The sequence below is a fragment of the Macaca thibetana genome, chromosome 17, assembly GCF_024542745.1.
Source record: "Macaca thibetana thibetana isolate TM-01 chromosome 17, ASM2454274v1, whole genome shotgun sequence".
NCBI lineage: Eukaryota > Metazoa > Chordata > Mammalia > Primates > Cercopithecidae > Macaca > Macaca thibetana.
Genome location: NC_065594.1, coordinates 80,147,918 through 80,166,253, shown reverse-complemented (window position 1 = coordinate 80,166,253; position 18,336 = coordinate 80,147,918). Strand labels below are relative to the sequence as shown.

At 39.3% G+C, this 18,336-nt stretch overlaps 1 protein-coding gene across 3 annotated transcripts in view; it reads right to left on the bottom strand.

Annotated features, from left to right (window-relative positions):
• PCCA (propionyl-CoA carboxylase subunit alpha) overlaps positions 1–18,336 on the bottom strand; it is a 438,112-nt gene that overhangs the window by 183,531 nt on the left and 236,245 nt on the right. For all 3 annotated transcript variants that reach the window (XM_050765975.1, XM_050765974.1, XM_050765976.1), the window contains one exon: positions 12,459–12,561. In XM_050765975.1, coding sequence (XP_050621932.1) covers positions 12,459–12,561 — 103 coding nt within the window. The remainder of the gene's footprint in view (positions 1–12,458; positions 12,562–18,336) is intronic.

The window sequence follows — 18,336 nt, the reverse complement described above, 5'->3', positions numbered from 1 at the left end:
CTGAGCCAAGATCACGCCACTGCACACCAGCCTGGATGACAGAGCAAGATTGTCTCAGAAAAAAAAAAGAAAGAAAGAAAAGAAAAGAAAAGAAAGGAAAAGAAAAAAGAAACCAGAAAGTAAAACCTGTGACTTCATGCAATTCAAATAGCATCAGAGCTGAAAAAGGCTTCAGTAATCATCCAATTCAACACTGCCATTTTTCAGAAGAGAAAACTGAGTTAAAAGCTGAATCACTGTGCACAAGGGCCTGTGGAACCTGGAAACATGGCAGTGGGGCTGGGTCCAGATCCTGACTCCTGACACTTCGCTTAGCGCTTGTCCCATCCACTGCACCATGCCAACTGCTCTAACAATTCAGTGCCATATGAGGGAGCCAAAAGAACCAAAGGTGACTCTAATTTTCCCAACCTGAATCACTGAAAAGAGGAAATGCCATAAAGGCCATACAGAATTCAGTGTATGCATTTTCAGTATTTAAGGGATGCGGAGTACACATCTCACCCTGCAATGTCAGTGACCACTAGTATAACATGACCTAATGTAAATTCATTCTCTGGATTTGTCGGTTCTATCAGAGAAAGATTTTCCATCATATGTTAAATTATTAAAAGATATTAACATTGTATAGTCTTTGAAAACCACTTTTTCAAAGAATATTTAACATGGGAAACTGATGACAGCGTAATAATGCATTTTTTAAAAAGACATCCTTTTAAAAGAATGGCCCATTTTCTGGTAAAATCAAAATAAAACTAGACTATGTGTATATACAAAAAAAGGTCAGTCCTCAAAAGGGATGCTGGGATTTATAATCTCCAGTTTCTCCCTCCCATTCTTTCTAGAACGCCCACCAATCCGAAGTTAAGCCCCACTTTCCATGTGCCTCCCCTAAAACTGCTCTAGTCAGGTCTCCTGTGACGTCCACATTGTTCAAAGGTCAATGGTCATTCTCCATCCCATCTGACACACTGCAGTTGAACACTCCTTTCTCCCTGCCGCCCTTTCTTCATTTGGCTCCCTGAACTCCACCCAGGCCTAGTTTTCCACTTATCTCCTTCTAAGTCTCCTTTGTTGAATCCTCATCTTTCCAGCTTTCTCATATTGAAGAGTCTCAGGGCTCAGGCCTAGGACCCTATCCTCTCTGGCATCAGCTTCCCCTTTTACTCCCTTATAGTCAACTGCAACACTGCAGCCAGGAAGATCTTGTGAATACACATGTTGCTCACACTCTTCATTGCTCAAAACCTTGCAATGGCTCCCCACTTCACTCAAAGTTAAGAGCAGGAATCCTTGACGGTAGCCCATCTGACACAACTCCATTTCCTACTATTCAACAGCTTGCTTACTCCTCTCCAGCTGCATTCAGCAGACTAACATACTGAGCCTCATCCTTCATATCTTCTGAACCCCTTAATTCTATATGAGATGAAAACTGTATCGGTTTCAATCAGGGTTTCTGTTATCCATACCCAAACATCCCCAGTGACTCAGGAGGTAATATAACTGCCACTCTAGAAACAAGAGAAAAGTTACTATAATGGGGCACGCCTACAGTCCCAGCTACTCAGAAGGCTGAGGTGGGAGGAATGCTTGAGCCCAGGAGGTCGGGGCTGCAATCAGCTATGTTCATACCTGGGCAACATAGTAAGACTGTCTCTAATTAAAAAAAAAAAAAAAAAAAGCAGGGATATGCAAGTCAATAAATGGAACTGATTCCACTGGTTACCCATACGAAAAAATAAAATCAGATCTCAATCTCCTATCATCACACATAATAAATTTGAAATATGAAATACCAGTGTAATAAAGGAAACTTCTAAAAGACCAGAAATAAAAATATAAGTAAATATTTTACAAAATCTTAGGTAGAAAATATTGCTTTTTAAGCATAAAAGCAAAATAAAAACCCACAAAGAAATACATTTATTAAATAACATTAAAAACAAACTTTAATGGTGTCCTATTTACTGGAATATAACATAAAACATCTCATTATTTACTTCACGGAAGAAAACCAGACCCCGATTTTTTCTTTCTTGTCATATATATGTATAGCTATTGTATAAAGAAGTAAAAAATACGGCGTCTTATTCTTGATGGTTTCCTTTTGGTTTATTCATAATACATTTACTTAGTTGTGTACTACAATATATTATAGATTCTTTTTTATTTCTTTATAACAATGAGGTAAAGAATCTGGGTGTTGCAATGTAATTATACAATAGGGCGCGGTGGCTCCAGCCTGTAATTCCAGCACTTTGGGAGGCCAAGACGGGTGGATCACGAGGTCAGGAGATCAAGACTATCCTGGCTAACACGGTGAAACCCTGTCTGTACTAAAAAAATACAAAAAACTAGGCAGGCGCCTGTAGTCCCAGCTACTCCGGAGGCTGAGGCAGCCTAAACCCGGGAGGCGGAGCTTGCGGTGAGCTGAGATCCGGCCACTGCCCTCCAACCCGGGCAACAGAGCGAGACTCCACCTCAAAAAAAAAAAAAAAAAATTATACAATAACAATGATTCTCATATGAAAAAGACAGAATATAGATTACTCTCGTTTTATAGGTAAGCTTAAAGTAAAATACATACCTAAGCTCACATTACTAGTAAGTGGTAGAGTTATGACTAAAATCTAGACTTATAACTCTAAATTCTGGTTTTGCTACCATATCACAAAATGTACAAAATGTATTTACATGTTTATATATATTATATGGTTTGGTTCCATGTCCCCACCCAAATCTCAGGTTGAATTGTAAGTCCCAGTGTTGGGGGAGGAAACTGGTGGGAAGTAATTGGATAATGGGGGCAGATTTCCCACTTGCTGTTCTCGTGATAGTGAGTGAGTTCTCACAAAAAGATTTAGTTGTTTGAAAGTAGGCAGCACCTCCCCCTTTGTGCTCTCTCTCTCCTGCCACCCATGTGAAGATGTGCCTGCTTTTCCTTCACCTTCTGCCATGACTGTAAGTTTCCTGAGGCCTCCCCAGCCATGTGGGACCATAAGTCAATTAAACCTCTTTTCTTTATAAACTACCCAGTCTCAGGTATGCCTTTATAGGTATGTAAGAATGGACTAATACAACATACCTATTTACATAGATGCAGCGGTGCATGTTCATGTGTGCAAGCATACCCACGTGAATGAAGAAGGCAGCAGGGAGAGGGAGAGAGAATATATATAACTTGCGTGTATTTCTGTCTTGCCAACCTTGGAATTATAAACAAATACTAATTTGCAGGGGAGTGGACTAGAATGTTTTATAAACACAGCAACTTTCCAAATCACAAAGAAGAACCCCACATCATAATGTCCACATAAGTGAATTCCAAGTGGATTAAAGACATCAACACTGCAGATCTTTTTCTAATTGTTTGCTTAAAAATAAGGATTCTAAACATATCCTCCATAACCTCTATGGAAGGGCAAAATGGGTGAAGGAAGAAAGAAGAAAACAAAAACAGGTCAACAAAATGTAATGAATTTACTATATATCTCCAATAAAAGATGATTTTATAAGACTCACAGGGTCAACATTTCTTTTCAAACATCTTAAAATATATTTAACATATGAAAAGAGATAACACTGTCCACACCCACCTCAGCAGGGCTCAATCCTGAGAACTGGCCTCTAAAAGGGAGTCAGGGCTTACTCTGAGGCATGCCCCCTGCCTGATTCTTAAAACCCGCAAAGTAACAGGAATGCGAAGCAGCCCTCTACTAGAGAAAGACAATTTAGTCACCAGACATTCTACTATCGAGAAAGTTGGCTGGTTCAGCCCTAGAAATGGTGATCATTACAATGATAAAGCAAGAAACTCAGCAGAAAGATAATAACTAGGAAGTTAGGAAGGCTGAATGATAGAGCAGAAGCAAGGATAAAGGACAATCTGTCCAGCTACAAAAACCTGACAAAAGAAAGGAATGGATGAAGAAATAACACTGGAGAAAGGAGGAAGTAAAGAAATTGAGAGAGGGCAAAACAGTATCTTCACTACTGTCTGAGATGCCTGGGATGACGGGCAGTACTCGAGCTGGGGTAAGTTATCCTGATTCTCAAGAAAGCTGAATCCAGATCGAAGAACAACATCTGGATCTAAGGAAAACAGACATTTTGAGCAAAAATAAAGATCACTAAAAATGAGTAAAACGTTACCTTTACTATTTTTTCTTCCAATCATTACCAGTTAGTGAAACAAATTATTATATCAAACTACAATTTCAACAAAATCATTTTAGCTTAAAAAAAGTGATTGTTTAATATAACTAGCTTTTAATGATTCATTTCTGTCAATATAAGTGTTTAAGAATAATTAAAAAGAAACCTTCATGGTAAGTCAGTAAAAAATTGAGTTCATCAAATTTATTTTATATTCATCCCCCCAAAAATTGCTATTATTTCTGACATTAACTTTTCTTTTTTTCTAAAATGTACCACTATCGTTTCACTACGGGTATGTATTATTAATGTGTTTTTCCAAGTCATAAATGATGAAAGAGTGAAGCCCATAGAGAAATTGGAAAAATAAGATCAGCAGCCAAAACAAGCAACACAAAGGAAGGGCTGTGGGCTACTGGTTTGGAAGGAAAAACATTTCACGAACACACCCATGACAAAGCAATACAGAGCCACACCTGGAGGGTGACTCTTAGACTCCACTCCAAGCCGATTGTGAAAACATGACTCTAAAGCCAAAATGCGAAGGTTCAAACACCCTACATCAGCTTTCATGATGTAGGTGTCAGGGACCTCCTCAGAAAGCAAGCCAGAAACACAGCTTCACTTAGCTAAACAAGATTACGCTTTGTGAAGAAGCACAGTATATTTGCTAAATGTTACAGCTCTCCGCTGTTATAGGTTGTAGCAATTTTACAATAAACTGATAATACTATGTAAGTGATAGTACCTTTTTTTCAACAGAAAATAAACTCACCAAAAATGAACAATTTCTGCTGTATAGGAAATAAATGTGCAATTATCTGGATAAGTGAACTTGCAGTCTACAGTTCATAAATACATATTTTGTTTCTAATTTATAAAAGATAATGAGTTCAAAAATAAGATACTTAAATTTTTTAATGTAGCAATTATCACATTTACAATTTTAGCTAGAAATTAGCAGAAGACTATAAAGTAAGATTGCTTCTTAACCTCTACTTTATAAAGCAATTGCCCTAAATATTTCAACAATCTCTAAGGAATGTTAGTGTTTGAACTATCTAAAACACTATAAATCATAATATAAAGTATTCTGTGTTTCCCAAAACCATTCATTGGAATATTAATTTTTCAAAGAGCTTTTAGGAAAAAGGTTTTCACAAGAAAAAAAGAGTTTAGGTAACAGTCCAACTATATCCTGCTCTTAAAGAGTTTAAGAATGCATTTTAGTATATAGGAATACCTTGGAGACACTGTGAGATCAGTTCCACTGCAATGAAGCAAATATTTCAATAAAGCAAGTCACATAATTTTGTTAGTTTTCCAATGTGTATAAAAGTTATGTTTACACTGTATTGTAGTCTATGAAGCAGGCAATAGCTCTTAAAACCAATGTACAAACTTTAATTAAAAAGTACTGTAGGCTGGGCATGGTGGCTCACACTTGTAAACCCAGCAGTTTGGATGGTCAAGGCAGGCAGATCACAAGGTCAGGAGATCGAGACCATCCTGGCTAACATGGTGAAACCCCGTCTCTACTAAAAATACAAAAAGTTAGCCAGGTGTGGTGGCACGTGCCTGTAGTCCCAGCTACTTGGGAGGCTGAGGCAGGAGAATTGCTTGAACCCGGGAGGTGGAGGTTGCAGTGAGCTGAGATCACGCCACTGCACTCCAGCCTGGGCGACAGAGCGACACTCTGTCTCAAAAAAAAAAAAAAAAAAGGACTTTATTACTAAAAAATGCTAACCATCCTCTAAGCCTTTAATGAGTCATAATCTTTTTGCTGGTAGAGGGTGGTGCTGACTGATCAGGCTGATGGATGCTGAAGGCTGGGGAGGCTGCAGCAGTTTCTTAAAATAAGACAACAATAAAGTTTGCCAAACCAATTGATTCTTCCTCTCATGAAAGGTTTCCCTGTAGCATGTTATGCTGTTGATACCATTTTTCCCACAGTAGAACTTCTTTCAAAATTAGAGTCAATCCTCTAAGCTGCTTCAGCAACTAAGTTAATGTAATATTCTAAAATCCTTTTCAACAATGTTCACAGCATCTTCACCAGAAGTAGAGTCCATCTTAAAAACTTTGCTTTTTAAGCAAAATTTCTTCGCTCATCCATTAGAAGCAACTCTCATCCATTCAAGTTCTACCATGAGATTGCAGCAAGTCAGCCACATCTTCAGATTCTACTTCTAGTTTTCTTGCTACTTCCACCCCATCTGTAGGTATTTCCTTCAATGACCTCTTGAACACCTCAAAGCCAGTTCTTCCAAACTCCTGTTAATGTTGATCTTTTATTTTGCCCACTGAAGCACAAGTGTTCTTAAGGGGATCTAGAATGGTGAATTCTTCCCAGAAAGTTTTCAATTTGCTTTGTCCAGATCCATCAAAGGAATCACTATTTACGGCAGCTATCGCCTTGTGAAATGTATTTCTTAAATAAGACTTGAAAATCAAAATGACTCCCTGATCCATGAGCTACAGAATGAACGCTGTGTTAGCAGGCATGAAAACAACATTAATCTCCTTGTGCCTCTCCATCAGAGCTCTTGGGTGACCAGGTGCACTGTCAATGAGCAGCAATCATTTGAAAAAAATATTTTTTGTTTTGAGAGTAGGTCTCAACAGTGGGGTCAAAATAATCAGTAAATAATGCTGTAAGCGTACATTTTGTTATCCAGGCTTTGTTATTCCATTTCTAGAGCACAAGGAGAGCAGATTTAGTATAAATATTTAAGACCCTAGGGATTATGGAATGGTAAATGTGCACTGGCTTCTACTTCAAGTCATCAGTTGCATTAGCCCCTACCATCAGTCCTTTGAAGCTCTAAGCCAGGAATTGACTTTTCCTCTCTAGCTATGAAAGTCCTAGATGGCATCTTCTTTCAATAGAAGGCTGTCTTATCTATGTTGAAAAATCTGCTGTTTAGTGTAGCCACCTTCATCAATGATCCTAGTGAGATCTTCTAGATAAATTACTGCAGCTTCTACATCAGCACTTGCAGCTTCCCCTCCACTTTTATGTTATGGAGACAGCTTCTTTCCTTAAATTTCATGAATCAAGCTCTGACAGCTTTAAGCTTTTCTTCTGCAGCTTCCTCACCTCTCTCAGCCTTCACAGAATTGAAGAGAGTTAGGGCCTTGCTCTAGATTAGGCTTTCACTTAAGTTAATTTTGTGGCTGATTTGATCTTCTGTCCAGACCTATAAAACTTTCCCCATATCAGCAATAAGGCTGTTTCACTTTCTTATCATTTATGTGTTCACTGGAATAGCACTTTTAATTTCCTTCAAGAACGTTTCCTTTGCATTCGTAACTTTGCTAACCATTTGGCACAAGAGGCCTAGCCTGCCTCAGCTTTCAACATGCCTTCTTCACTAAGCTTAATCATTTCTACTTTTCGATTTAAAGTGAAAGATGTGCTACTTATTTCTTTCACTTGAACACTTAAAAGGCCACTGCTTTGTTATTAATTAGCCTAACTTCAATATTACTGTATCTCAGGGAATAGGGAGACCCAAGGAGAGTGAGAGACACTGGGAATGGCTGGGTCAGTGAATCAGAACACACACATTTGTCAATTAAGTTCACCATCTTACATGTGCATGGTTTGTGGCACCCCAAAACAATTACAATTGGAACATCAAAGATCACTAATCCCAGATCACCAAAACAGATATGATGATAATGACGAAGTCTGAAATGTTATGAGAATTACCAAAATGTGACAAAGAGACAGTGAATACATGCTGTTGGAAAAACAGCACAAAAAGACTTGCTTAATGCAGGGTTGCCATAAACCTTCAATCTGTAAAAAATGCAATATCTGAGAAGTGCAATAAAGCAAAGGACAATGAAATGAGGTGTGCCTGTATGACAGTCTCTAAGAGGTTTCCAACTTAACAAGGGATTTTCCATGTTTATTTAAACACAGAAACATTTTCTTAAGTAATGCATTTTAATACCTCCCTCAAACTAGTGCTCTGTGGAGTACACTTTAAGGAATACAGTTGAAGTCTAAAACTGTGTGCATTTGATTATTACGAAAAAAATCATTGAATTAATGAGTACAAAAGCATGCCCGAAGCCATTTCCTAATGGGCTCAAAGGGGCATATATATTATTATTAAAGAAGAAACAGTCAAAGGGATAGGGATGTATCATATTGCTAAGTCCTTAGAAGCTACAATTATGGTTGTCAAGGATCTCAAACTCAACTCCCTAAATGGAACTTCTCATATTTTCCTTTCAAAGCTGCTCTTGCACTTTTGTTATTACCACCATCCACCAAGTCTTCCACGTCAGTAACCTGACTCTTTAATATTTGTTTCTACTCAAGTTTCAAATACAATTTATTTTTACATGTATCTTCCATCATCTTAACTTCTCATAATACTCCCCACCTCTTTCAAGCCCTTTGTTGGTATCTACATTTGCAGTTTTTTTAAGTTGCATTAACATATAATTTACATGTATAACATCTATACATTTTACTTTTTATTTTATTACTTCGAGACAGGGTCTCACTCTGTTACCTGGGCTGGAGTGCAGTGGCGTGATCTCAGCTCACTGCAACCTATGCCTCCCAGGCTCAAGCAATTCTCTTGCCTCAGCCTCCCGAGTAGCTGGGACTACAGGCATGCACCACCACGCCTGGCTAATTTTTGTATTTTCAGTACAGACAGGGTTTCGCCATGTTGGCCAGGTTGGTCTCGAACTCCTGGTCTCGTGTGATCAGCCCGCCTTGACCTCCCAAAGTTGGGACTACAGGCGTGAGCCACTGCACCTGGCCAAAAACATCTATACATTTTAATTGTACACTTCTCGGCCTTTTGGCTAAGATCAAGTGAGACTGTAATACATTTATATAGTTGTACATCCATCACCACAATCCAGTTTTAGAACAATAAAACTCATGTGCAGTCAATCTTGCTCCCATACCCAGACCACCACTGATCTTTCTTTTGTTCTTTATACTTTTTGCCTTTCCTAGAAATTTCAAATAAATGAAGTCATACATTACATAGTCTTCTTTATCTAGTTTCTGTCTCTTCACATGTTATTTCTGAGATTTACACACATTAGTGAATGCAGCTGTTTATTCTTTGTTACTGCTGAATAAGCTCATGGTATGGATATGCCACTTTTTATTTATCCATTCGTTACTTGATGCATATTATTCTAGTGGGTGTGTAGTGATATAGATATGTGATTTTGTTTCTCCACTGACTGATGACGCTGAGCATTTTATCATGAACTTACATGTCATTCATTTATCTTCTCTTATAAAAAGTCTATGTCAAACCTACTGCCCGTTTTTTATTAGATTGTTTAGCTTATTTTTGTTTGTTTGTTTGAGACGGAGTCACGCTTTTGTCGCCCAGGCTGGAGTGCAGTGGCACGTTCTTGGCTCACTGCAACCTCCGTCTCCTGGGTTCAAGCAATTCTCCTGCCTCAGCCTCCCTAGTAGCTGGGATTACAGGCGCCTGCCACCATGCCTGGCTAATTTTTGTACTTATAGTAGAGACGAAGTTTCGCCTAGCTCAGGTCTGTAATCCCAGCACTTTGGGAGGCCAAGGCTGGCAAACTGGATCACATGAGCCCAGGAGTTCGAGACTAGCCCAGACAACATGGTGAAACCTCATCTTTACAAAAAACACAGAAATCAGCCAGGCATGGTGGCATGTGACACTGAGGCAGGAGGATCACTGTAGCCCAGGAATTCAAGGCTGCAGTGAGTTATGACTGTGCCACTGCACTTCAGCCTAGGCAACAAAAGCAAGACTTCATCTCTCTAAAAAAAAAAAAAAAAAAAAAAAAAAAAAAAGAAGAAGAAAAGAAAAGAAAAAAAATAGTTTACCAAACTTTCTAGTAGAAAACAATTTGAAGAAATTGCACTGCAGGTAGCACCACAAGCAAAAGGAGGCAGGGAGTGCACTGGAAGAGACGATGTAAAGATAGAAGATAGAGTCGTCTGAGTTACACACAAGTATCCCTTTGTTAAAACTGTACAGGTAAGGCTGGGTGCAGTGGCTCATGCCTATAATCCCAGCACTTTGGGAGGCCCAGGTGGGTGGACCACCTGAGGTCAGGAGTTCAAGACCAGCCTGGCCAACATGGTAAAACCCCATCTCTACTAAAAATACAAAAAAAAATTAGCCAGATGTGGTGGTGTATGCCTGTAGTCCCAACTACTCGGGAGGCTGAGGCAAGAGAATCGCTTGAACCCAGGAGATGAAGGCTGCAGTGAGCCGAGATCGCACCACTGCACTCCAGCCTGGGCAACAGAGCAAGACTCTGTTTCAAAAAACAAAAACAAAAACTGTACAGGTAAGAAGTGTGTATGTGTGTTTGTACATTTTACCTTAAAAAATTAACAAATGGGGAAAGTGTGGAGTGGGTAGAGGTAAAGATGAAACAAGGAAGGTAGATTTTTCACGGTTGTTGAAGCTAGATAATGAGTGCACGGGTGTTTAATATACTGCTGTTTATCTTGCACAAGTAATTCAAACCATATTCCCAGGATGACTCTAATTATGCAAAGTATAAATGCTACATGTATGTATATAAAAATACATATATACACACACATATATACATATATTTATACTTTGAAGGGATTCTACCAAAACATTAAAAGTAATTATTGAATAATTATGGGATGACAGGTAATTTTTACTCTCCATCTTTTTAAGCCCTTTTCAGATTCTCCCACACAGTAAGGCAGCACTCTCTGAAAATAACTTGCATACATTTCTTAAAAATCAAACCAGTCATATTTAGCTACACTCAGAACTTCTGAAATAATCAAGGTCCAAATAACATCTGAAGGTAGTTAGGATATGAATACTGCATTTATCAAAAGAATAATAAGAAATACGAAATTCAGGTTTTAAAACAAAAGCAACATTCTCTCCTACACACACATCCATCCAGACAAACGCTGTCCAACAGAACTTGATGGTGGAAAGGCTCTCTGCCACGGTGGAAAGGCTCTCTGAGTTGAGCAGTTGCTGCTAAGCACGTGTGGCTATCGAACAGCTGAAATGTAGCCACATTTCAGGTGACTTTGAAAAGGGTTCTTCCATTCACTTTAACCTTAATTGCCATACATGGTTAGTGCCTCCCATACTAGACAGCACAACTATAGGGAGAAAAAACAACCAAACAACAAGCACTGGGGTGTGCGGACACAGGGGGAGCAAGACCATTCAAATAAGACAACAAAATCCTGCTCGCGGGAAGTTTATATTGGGAAAGAAGTTTAATTTGGGAAAGAAGATATTAAACAGATGTACAAGCATATTCATGGTTCTATTGACGATTTTCCTCCTCCATCCAGTCATTCAGTCGTTTACTGATATTCTATATCCCCTCATCTCTCCCTGGTAGCTACCAAATCATAACTTTTACAAAGATGCACTGTAAGCTTCCTACTCTTTCTAGGTAAAGAGAGTAAGTGAAGAGTACCAACTACACTGAGAATTTTGGATTAAAACCGCATTAGCCACTAAGATACAGCCTAAATCCAATTTAGTTTCTCCTCTGCCTAATTCTTCAGGGGTAATTTCAGTTTCTGATTTGTGCTTTTCAAAGCTAGTTGGTCACCTTCCATCTTTTTTTTTTCTTTTTTTTAATCTTTGTTCTTCCTCTTGTGAAAAAGTAAAAAGGAAAAGAAATTGAAGTAACAATTTATCAACAGCATGATTCCTTTAAAGGGATTGCTCCAGCAAGTAAACACACATTCATAATAAATAATCCTCTCTCTAGAAGCACCAATGACATTGAGGTTTTCTTTCTATTTATCCGGATATAAAGCATGTTCCCCTTTTACCTGGGTCACTAGGAAGCTAAAAGGCACACGTGCGCCTCACAAATGACTAACTCAACCTGGTGTTAATTCCTTCTTGTGTCTTCACTAGTTTCTGATATATATTTTTTTAACTGCCGAGATTCATTCCTACTTTTAATATACTTCTCCAAACGTTTTTCAAGATACATAAATAAAACAGAAATCATAAACACAAACTACTCGAACGGATTTCCCATCGGATTTCAGAATACCTTTTTAGGTCCAAATTAAAAGGGCCAAGATCCTTTTATCCTTTCTGAACTTAAAAAACTTGTTTAAACAAAATGTAAGCAATATCATATCTATACAGTGTGACTTTATTATACTTCTCCAAAGACCCATAAGATCTCTAGAACTGAGATCAGCCACATCTTTTATTAGTTATTTCCTATGTAGACTGGATTATCAATATAGTTCTGCTCATTTATTCTGTTTTAAATGATTACCATACCTTGAATTTTCTTGAAAATGTTGTGCTCTTAACTGGAAAGCCACAAACAATGACGATGCTATTGCCAATAACTGGTTCTTCTCGCTCTTGGTTAGCATGTGCCCTGAGGGAAATCAATCAACCAATCAATCAATCAATCATATATGTTAACACCTGTGCTTCTCTCCTATAGAATTACTAGTCATTCAAACAAGTATTTTATAGGGCATCTATTATGCAGCTCGGATTGTACTAGGCACTGGGGTGTGTGGACGTTGAGGGAACAATACCATTCAAATAAGACAACAAAATCCTGCCCACGGGAAGTTTATATTGGGAAAGAAGTTTAATTTGGGAAAGAAGATATTAAACAGATGCACAGAACAAAAACAATTAAAAAAAAAAATCCACACAGAGATCTCCAGGAAAAGCAAAAGCTCCTCACATCTGCTTCTCTCTGTACCTTCCCAGCCCAGCTTCCCTGCCGAGGAAAGTGAGGATAGCGTGCAAGAAGCCCCAGTCCCTGGAGAAAAGGAGAGCGGCTGGTCAAGGACACAGACAAGGCAATGCTTTCTAGTGCGAAGATCCAAAGAATATCACGCCGTGATTCTTCTGCCTCTCTGCATGAATCCCAATCAACCAACCAATCTCTCTCCTCCTCTCACTCATACTATCTTCCTACCACTACACAGCTGGACCTGGAATAGTCGGCAGGCCGCGAAGGCCTGGGGTGAGTGACTGATTGAAGAATTTGCATAATTCTTCAAGAAGGTTGTGAGTTAAGGTAGGATTCTAATACTCCAGGGTCTATAGGTTAAAACGTCCCTTAACAGCTCTGTAACCTCATCACAAATCTAAAACTATTTATTTACCACAGTACTACATACAGATAGTAGAGTATTAAATAGGACAGTATGAGCAACTTGAATGCTGGCTCGTCAGCCATAAGGTGCTACTTTTACAGTCAACCCTCCATGGATTCAAATAACTGCAGGTTGAACATATTTGAGGAAAAAAAAATGTATTGTTGTCTGTATTGAACATGTACAGGCTTTTTTTTCTTGTCATTTTTCCCAAAGCAATGCAGTATAACAATGATTTGTGTAGCATTTACATTGTATAAGCATTATAAGTAATCTAGAGATGATTTAAAGTACAGGGAAGATATGTGTTAGGTTATATGTAAATACAACACCAGGGACTTGAGCTTCTGTGGATTTCTGTATCTGAAAGGGTCCTAGAACCAATCACCCACAGATACCAACAAACAAATGTACGATTCAAAAAAAGAAAAAAAACTAGTTGCCTAAACTTATTTGGAAGAAATGAAGTAATTTAAGCATTATGTCTAAAAATCACTCAAAATACAAATAAGACTAAAAACATTCAAAATTAAGATACAAATGCTTTCAATATCTACAGCACAATTTTCCACAGGGAAGTAATCTATCTGCTCCCTGAAGGGCAAGGAGAGCACAGGTAAGCCACCCTCTTTGAGACAAACCTAGACATTACATAAAACGTAATACAAATATGGGATCTACCACCTGGTTCTGGGAATTCAATCCTAGATCCTCACGATGGCCTAATAAACCATACTCTTACGGGCATTGGAAAGTTCCTCATTCTCCCCAGACACCTAAGCAGTGATGAAAACATCCCATATGATTACATAATTACTCTATATGAGAAGTATTACAAAAATTTGGTCTCAGTCTTGTCAAAACACATAGTTGAGAAGAACAGTTCTCATAGCGTGACCTGCCAACAACTGGGAGTCCCCAGGAGTCCTTCCAAGGTCAAACGATTTTCATACAACTACTAAAACGTATTTGCTTTTTTAACTCTAGTTTTCTCAAGAGTATACTGCAGAGGTTCCCAGATCCAAGGGACACATACTGTGTGATGACATCACTGCTCTCATGTCAACACATAATAGATTTATTACTATTACTTTCAGAACAAATGAGTAAATATTTTCAAGTTCCTCAGTTTTAATTTATAATGTGGCAAATATCAATACATATAATCACAAAAGCTCTCTGGAGTGTAAAAAGAACCAGTGCTTCTCAAACTTCACCAAACGTCAGAATCACCTGGACTAAAGGTGCTGCGTGTGCTTCACCAGCGGACTGACTGGTAAAAGGTATGCGGGCAAGAGGTAATAATCTGCATTTCTAACAAGTTCCAGGGTGATGCTGATGCTACCAGTCAGCAGATTTCACTTTGAATACAACTGTTCTGGACTGATATTGATCGAACTGTGTAAAGAAACTGTTTAGTAGTTCATGAAGCCAGCTTAATGTGTCATGTACAGCAAGACAAATTATCAGAGCACTTTAAACACAGTATTTTACATGACAATGTTGTGTGTGTTTATATGCGTGTATACTATGGCCGGATGTAAAATGTATTTCTCATGGTGGTTCACAATCAAAGTCCTTTACAAGTCAGTTCTTTAGACACATATGCACAGTATATACCATCAGCAAGGGAGGAGGCAGTGCATTAGGGGAACCCATTCACTGCAAGATGCTCAATCAGTATTTCATCTAGTCTAACCAACTGTTAGTGCCCGGATCCAAGCAATATCAAGAGCGGTCTCCCAAATAAAATGGACCATCATTCATAACATCTCCCACACAAACTGATATGATGCACGTCAACTTCAAGCATTTTATTGCTATTCCACTTCAAAAGGGGGGTACTCGGTTCCAACAGGCTCTGTATAAGAAGTCTGATCATAACTGACCTATTCTTATAACGATTCTAGCATAATGCTACTCCTGATCACAGGCCAGAGTGGCCTCGATCTCTGCAAGCTCCCCTGCAGCCTGATACTAAGTAAGGCGTGTCTTCCCTGGCTCTGACCTTTAGCTCCTTTTGAATGGTCTCCCCTGTTTGCCCTCTGGGGGCGGTGGACCAGTTTGGTGTTGAGTCAGACACACCGACACTGCATTCTGGGCTAGTAAGCTAAGGCGAATGTACCTCATTCCCTTTTCTGAGTAGCTTCTAATCTGTAAACCCTGCCTGGCTGCCATGAGGGGAGCTGGGAATGCATGCTGCCTGTTAACCTGCTGCCTGTTAACCTCATGTAAGTCCCATGAGGGCAGCTCCTTTTTCTGTTCACTGATGAATCCTACGCACCTGAAACTTGGGGGCACAGTACGTATTTAAAAAGCTCTCCAATTCTTCCCACCCCTTTCGGCGAGTGTGAAAGTAAACCAAGAGTGCTGTAATCCAACACTTGGTTCCCCTCTCCCCCAAATCTGACGGAGAAGACTGAGAGGATGCTGCTGGGTGCATGTGGAATACAGGTGTTGAGGAGGCAGAAGGACTGAGCACTCCAGCCTCACATGCGGGACACATGCAGCCTCGAGCACTCTTCAGAGGACCAAGTCACTTGTACTTGTTACAGGTCTAGATGGAGTTCTAAGGCTTTCTTAAACCCAGCTTGGAACGTTCACAGCATTCAAGCTTAGAGCCTCTACTGCGCTGTCAACGAGGCTGGGCACAGTGGGCTCTTCAGTGAGGACATGTCTGGAAAAAGCTGCAGCTCTTGGTTTTAAAAGCCTTAGGCTTTTTGACAATTTTACCTCTGTATTCCCAGAGCCTAGAGCACAACCTTTGATCCAACAGGCTCTATAAGTATTTGTGACTGAAAGGAGAAAAACTTCCTCCTCACAACTATTACCTTCTTAAACTTCTGGGGAGATAATTTCAAGTAAAAGTCCCAACCCCTATATGTTTATTATCTCCTCTCCTTGTTCATTAAGCCACTAATTACTGGAGTTCAAAACCATGTAGCAGCACCCACAAGCTTTGTGACATGCCACTATGACCCTGATGCTACTGGCCACCCTCACTGGCATGATGCAGTTTTCAAGAAGCCTGACCTGCATATTTCCCAAGTGGTTTTAGGTCTACCATTTATTTTAACAGCTATGCATTGGTTCCCATTAAATGTAGTGTTTTCTGGTTTTTCTGTGTGTTTGTTTGTTTTTGTTTTTTGAGACAGAGTTTTGCTCTTGTTGCCCAGGCTGGAGTGCAGTGGCACGATCTTGGCTCACCACAACCTTTACCTCCTGGGTTCAAGCGATTCTCCTGCCTCAACCTCCCGAATAGCTGGGATTACATGCACATGCCACCACGCCCGGCTAATTTTGTATTTTTAGTAGAGACGGGGTTCCTCCAGGTTAGTCAGGCTGGTCTCGAATTCCCGACCTCAGGTGATCCGCCCCACTCGGCCTCCCAAAGTGCTGGGATTACAGGCATGAGCCACCGCGCCCGGCCATAGTGTTGTATTAAATAATGCGGATAGAGGTCCTGATTCTGAGCCAGGCCCGTTCTCTCTTTGTGGGCTATGGCTTGTTGACCATTGGCAGCTTTGTCTGTAGGGTAATGTGGCTGGACTATTCTGTTGGGGAATCTTTAGGTAATCTCACTGGGGGTTAGATTTTTCAAGGATCTTCTACTCTCATGTCTGTGCATACCTGTGTGTCTGCCAGTATCCTGGGAATCAACTGAGGAATGAAGGCTGGGACAGGGAGTGTCACATTTAGTATGTCCATGTTCCCTCAATTCTTTGTCCTCCTGTGCCTGGTGCCCCCTTGTTTTTATCCTCTGCAGAGAAGAATCTGAAAGCTTTAACCAGGATGAAGGAGAGAGAGTCGCCTTACTCTGAAGAGTGAAGGAAGTGATATGGAGAAAACTTTACAGAGATTTTAGGCCAGTAGTGCTTCTTTAGGAATTTCCTAGGGTACCTGGAGCTAATAATTATTGAGACTTCTGAAGGGTTCTGCAGTGGTAATGAGCTACTTCTCAGTTTCTCCATTGTCAGCTTAGGATTCAACTTTCTTAGGTTACTAAGTCAGTTAAGAATCATCTTTCAGCTTTTCATTTTACCAAATGCTATTTCCTTTCTTTTTCCTAGTGGGCTTGTGTCTTTAAAAAACTCAAGTCAGTAGATTTGGGGATAGGGCAAAAAAATGTGTATATTTTTAAGCTATCATCTTACCTCAAAACTGGTTAAAGTATTTTCTTTAGCAATTTCCTCAAAAGGAATATCTATGGTAAAATAGTTCTGAATCCTTATTTAACTGAAAACAACTTTGTTTATATTGATGATGATATCTTAGCTGGGTATAGTACTCTTGAGTCAAATTCCTTCCTATGTAGCAGACACTATTCTAAGATTTCTAACTTCCAGTTTATAGAGTATGAACATAATCTCACTGTACATTCCTTGCATCTTCTTTCTTTTCTTCTGGAAGCTTTAAAAAAGTATTTTTTTATATGCCTAGTGGAGTTAATTTTTAAATTAATCCTGTCTGAATCTCAGTGACTCTTTCCAAGAGTACCTAACACTTTCTTAAGAACAGTGAGAAAACACTCTCTATTATTTCTTTAAAAATATCCTTCATTCCCATTTTTCTTTTCATGGAACTCCTAGTATGCATTTATGTGTAAAATCTTCTCGATCTTCCCTCCATATCTTTATCATTTTCCACATGATTTCATTCTCTTTACCTTTTTGCTACGTATTTTGAGATACTTCTATTTATTCCTTTGAGTCACTAATTTGGATCTTAGTAGTGACCATCCTACCTTCCACATTGACTGCTGAATTGTTTTATTTAGAAAAATCACAGATTTTTAGTTCATTATGTCTTTCTCCTCTAATTCAGTATTTTTAAGTGTTCTTCCTATTTTTCAGTAAGCACAGTCATCTGCCTCCTACAACAGCAGCTCTAAAACTGAGCACCACCTGTCCTTAGTGAGTCTTCTAGGTCTTCCTCCCTAGATGAGTAATCCTTTTCCTTTTTATACCAGGGACTCTGCTCAATATGCAGGCCAAAGAGTCAGGCAGTGGTTTGCTGGTAAATGCTTAACAAACAAC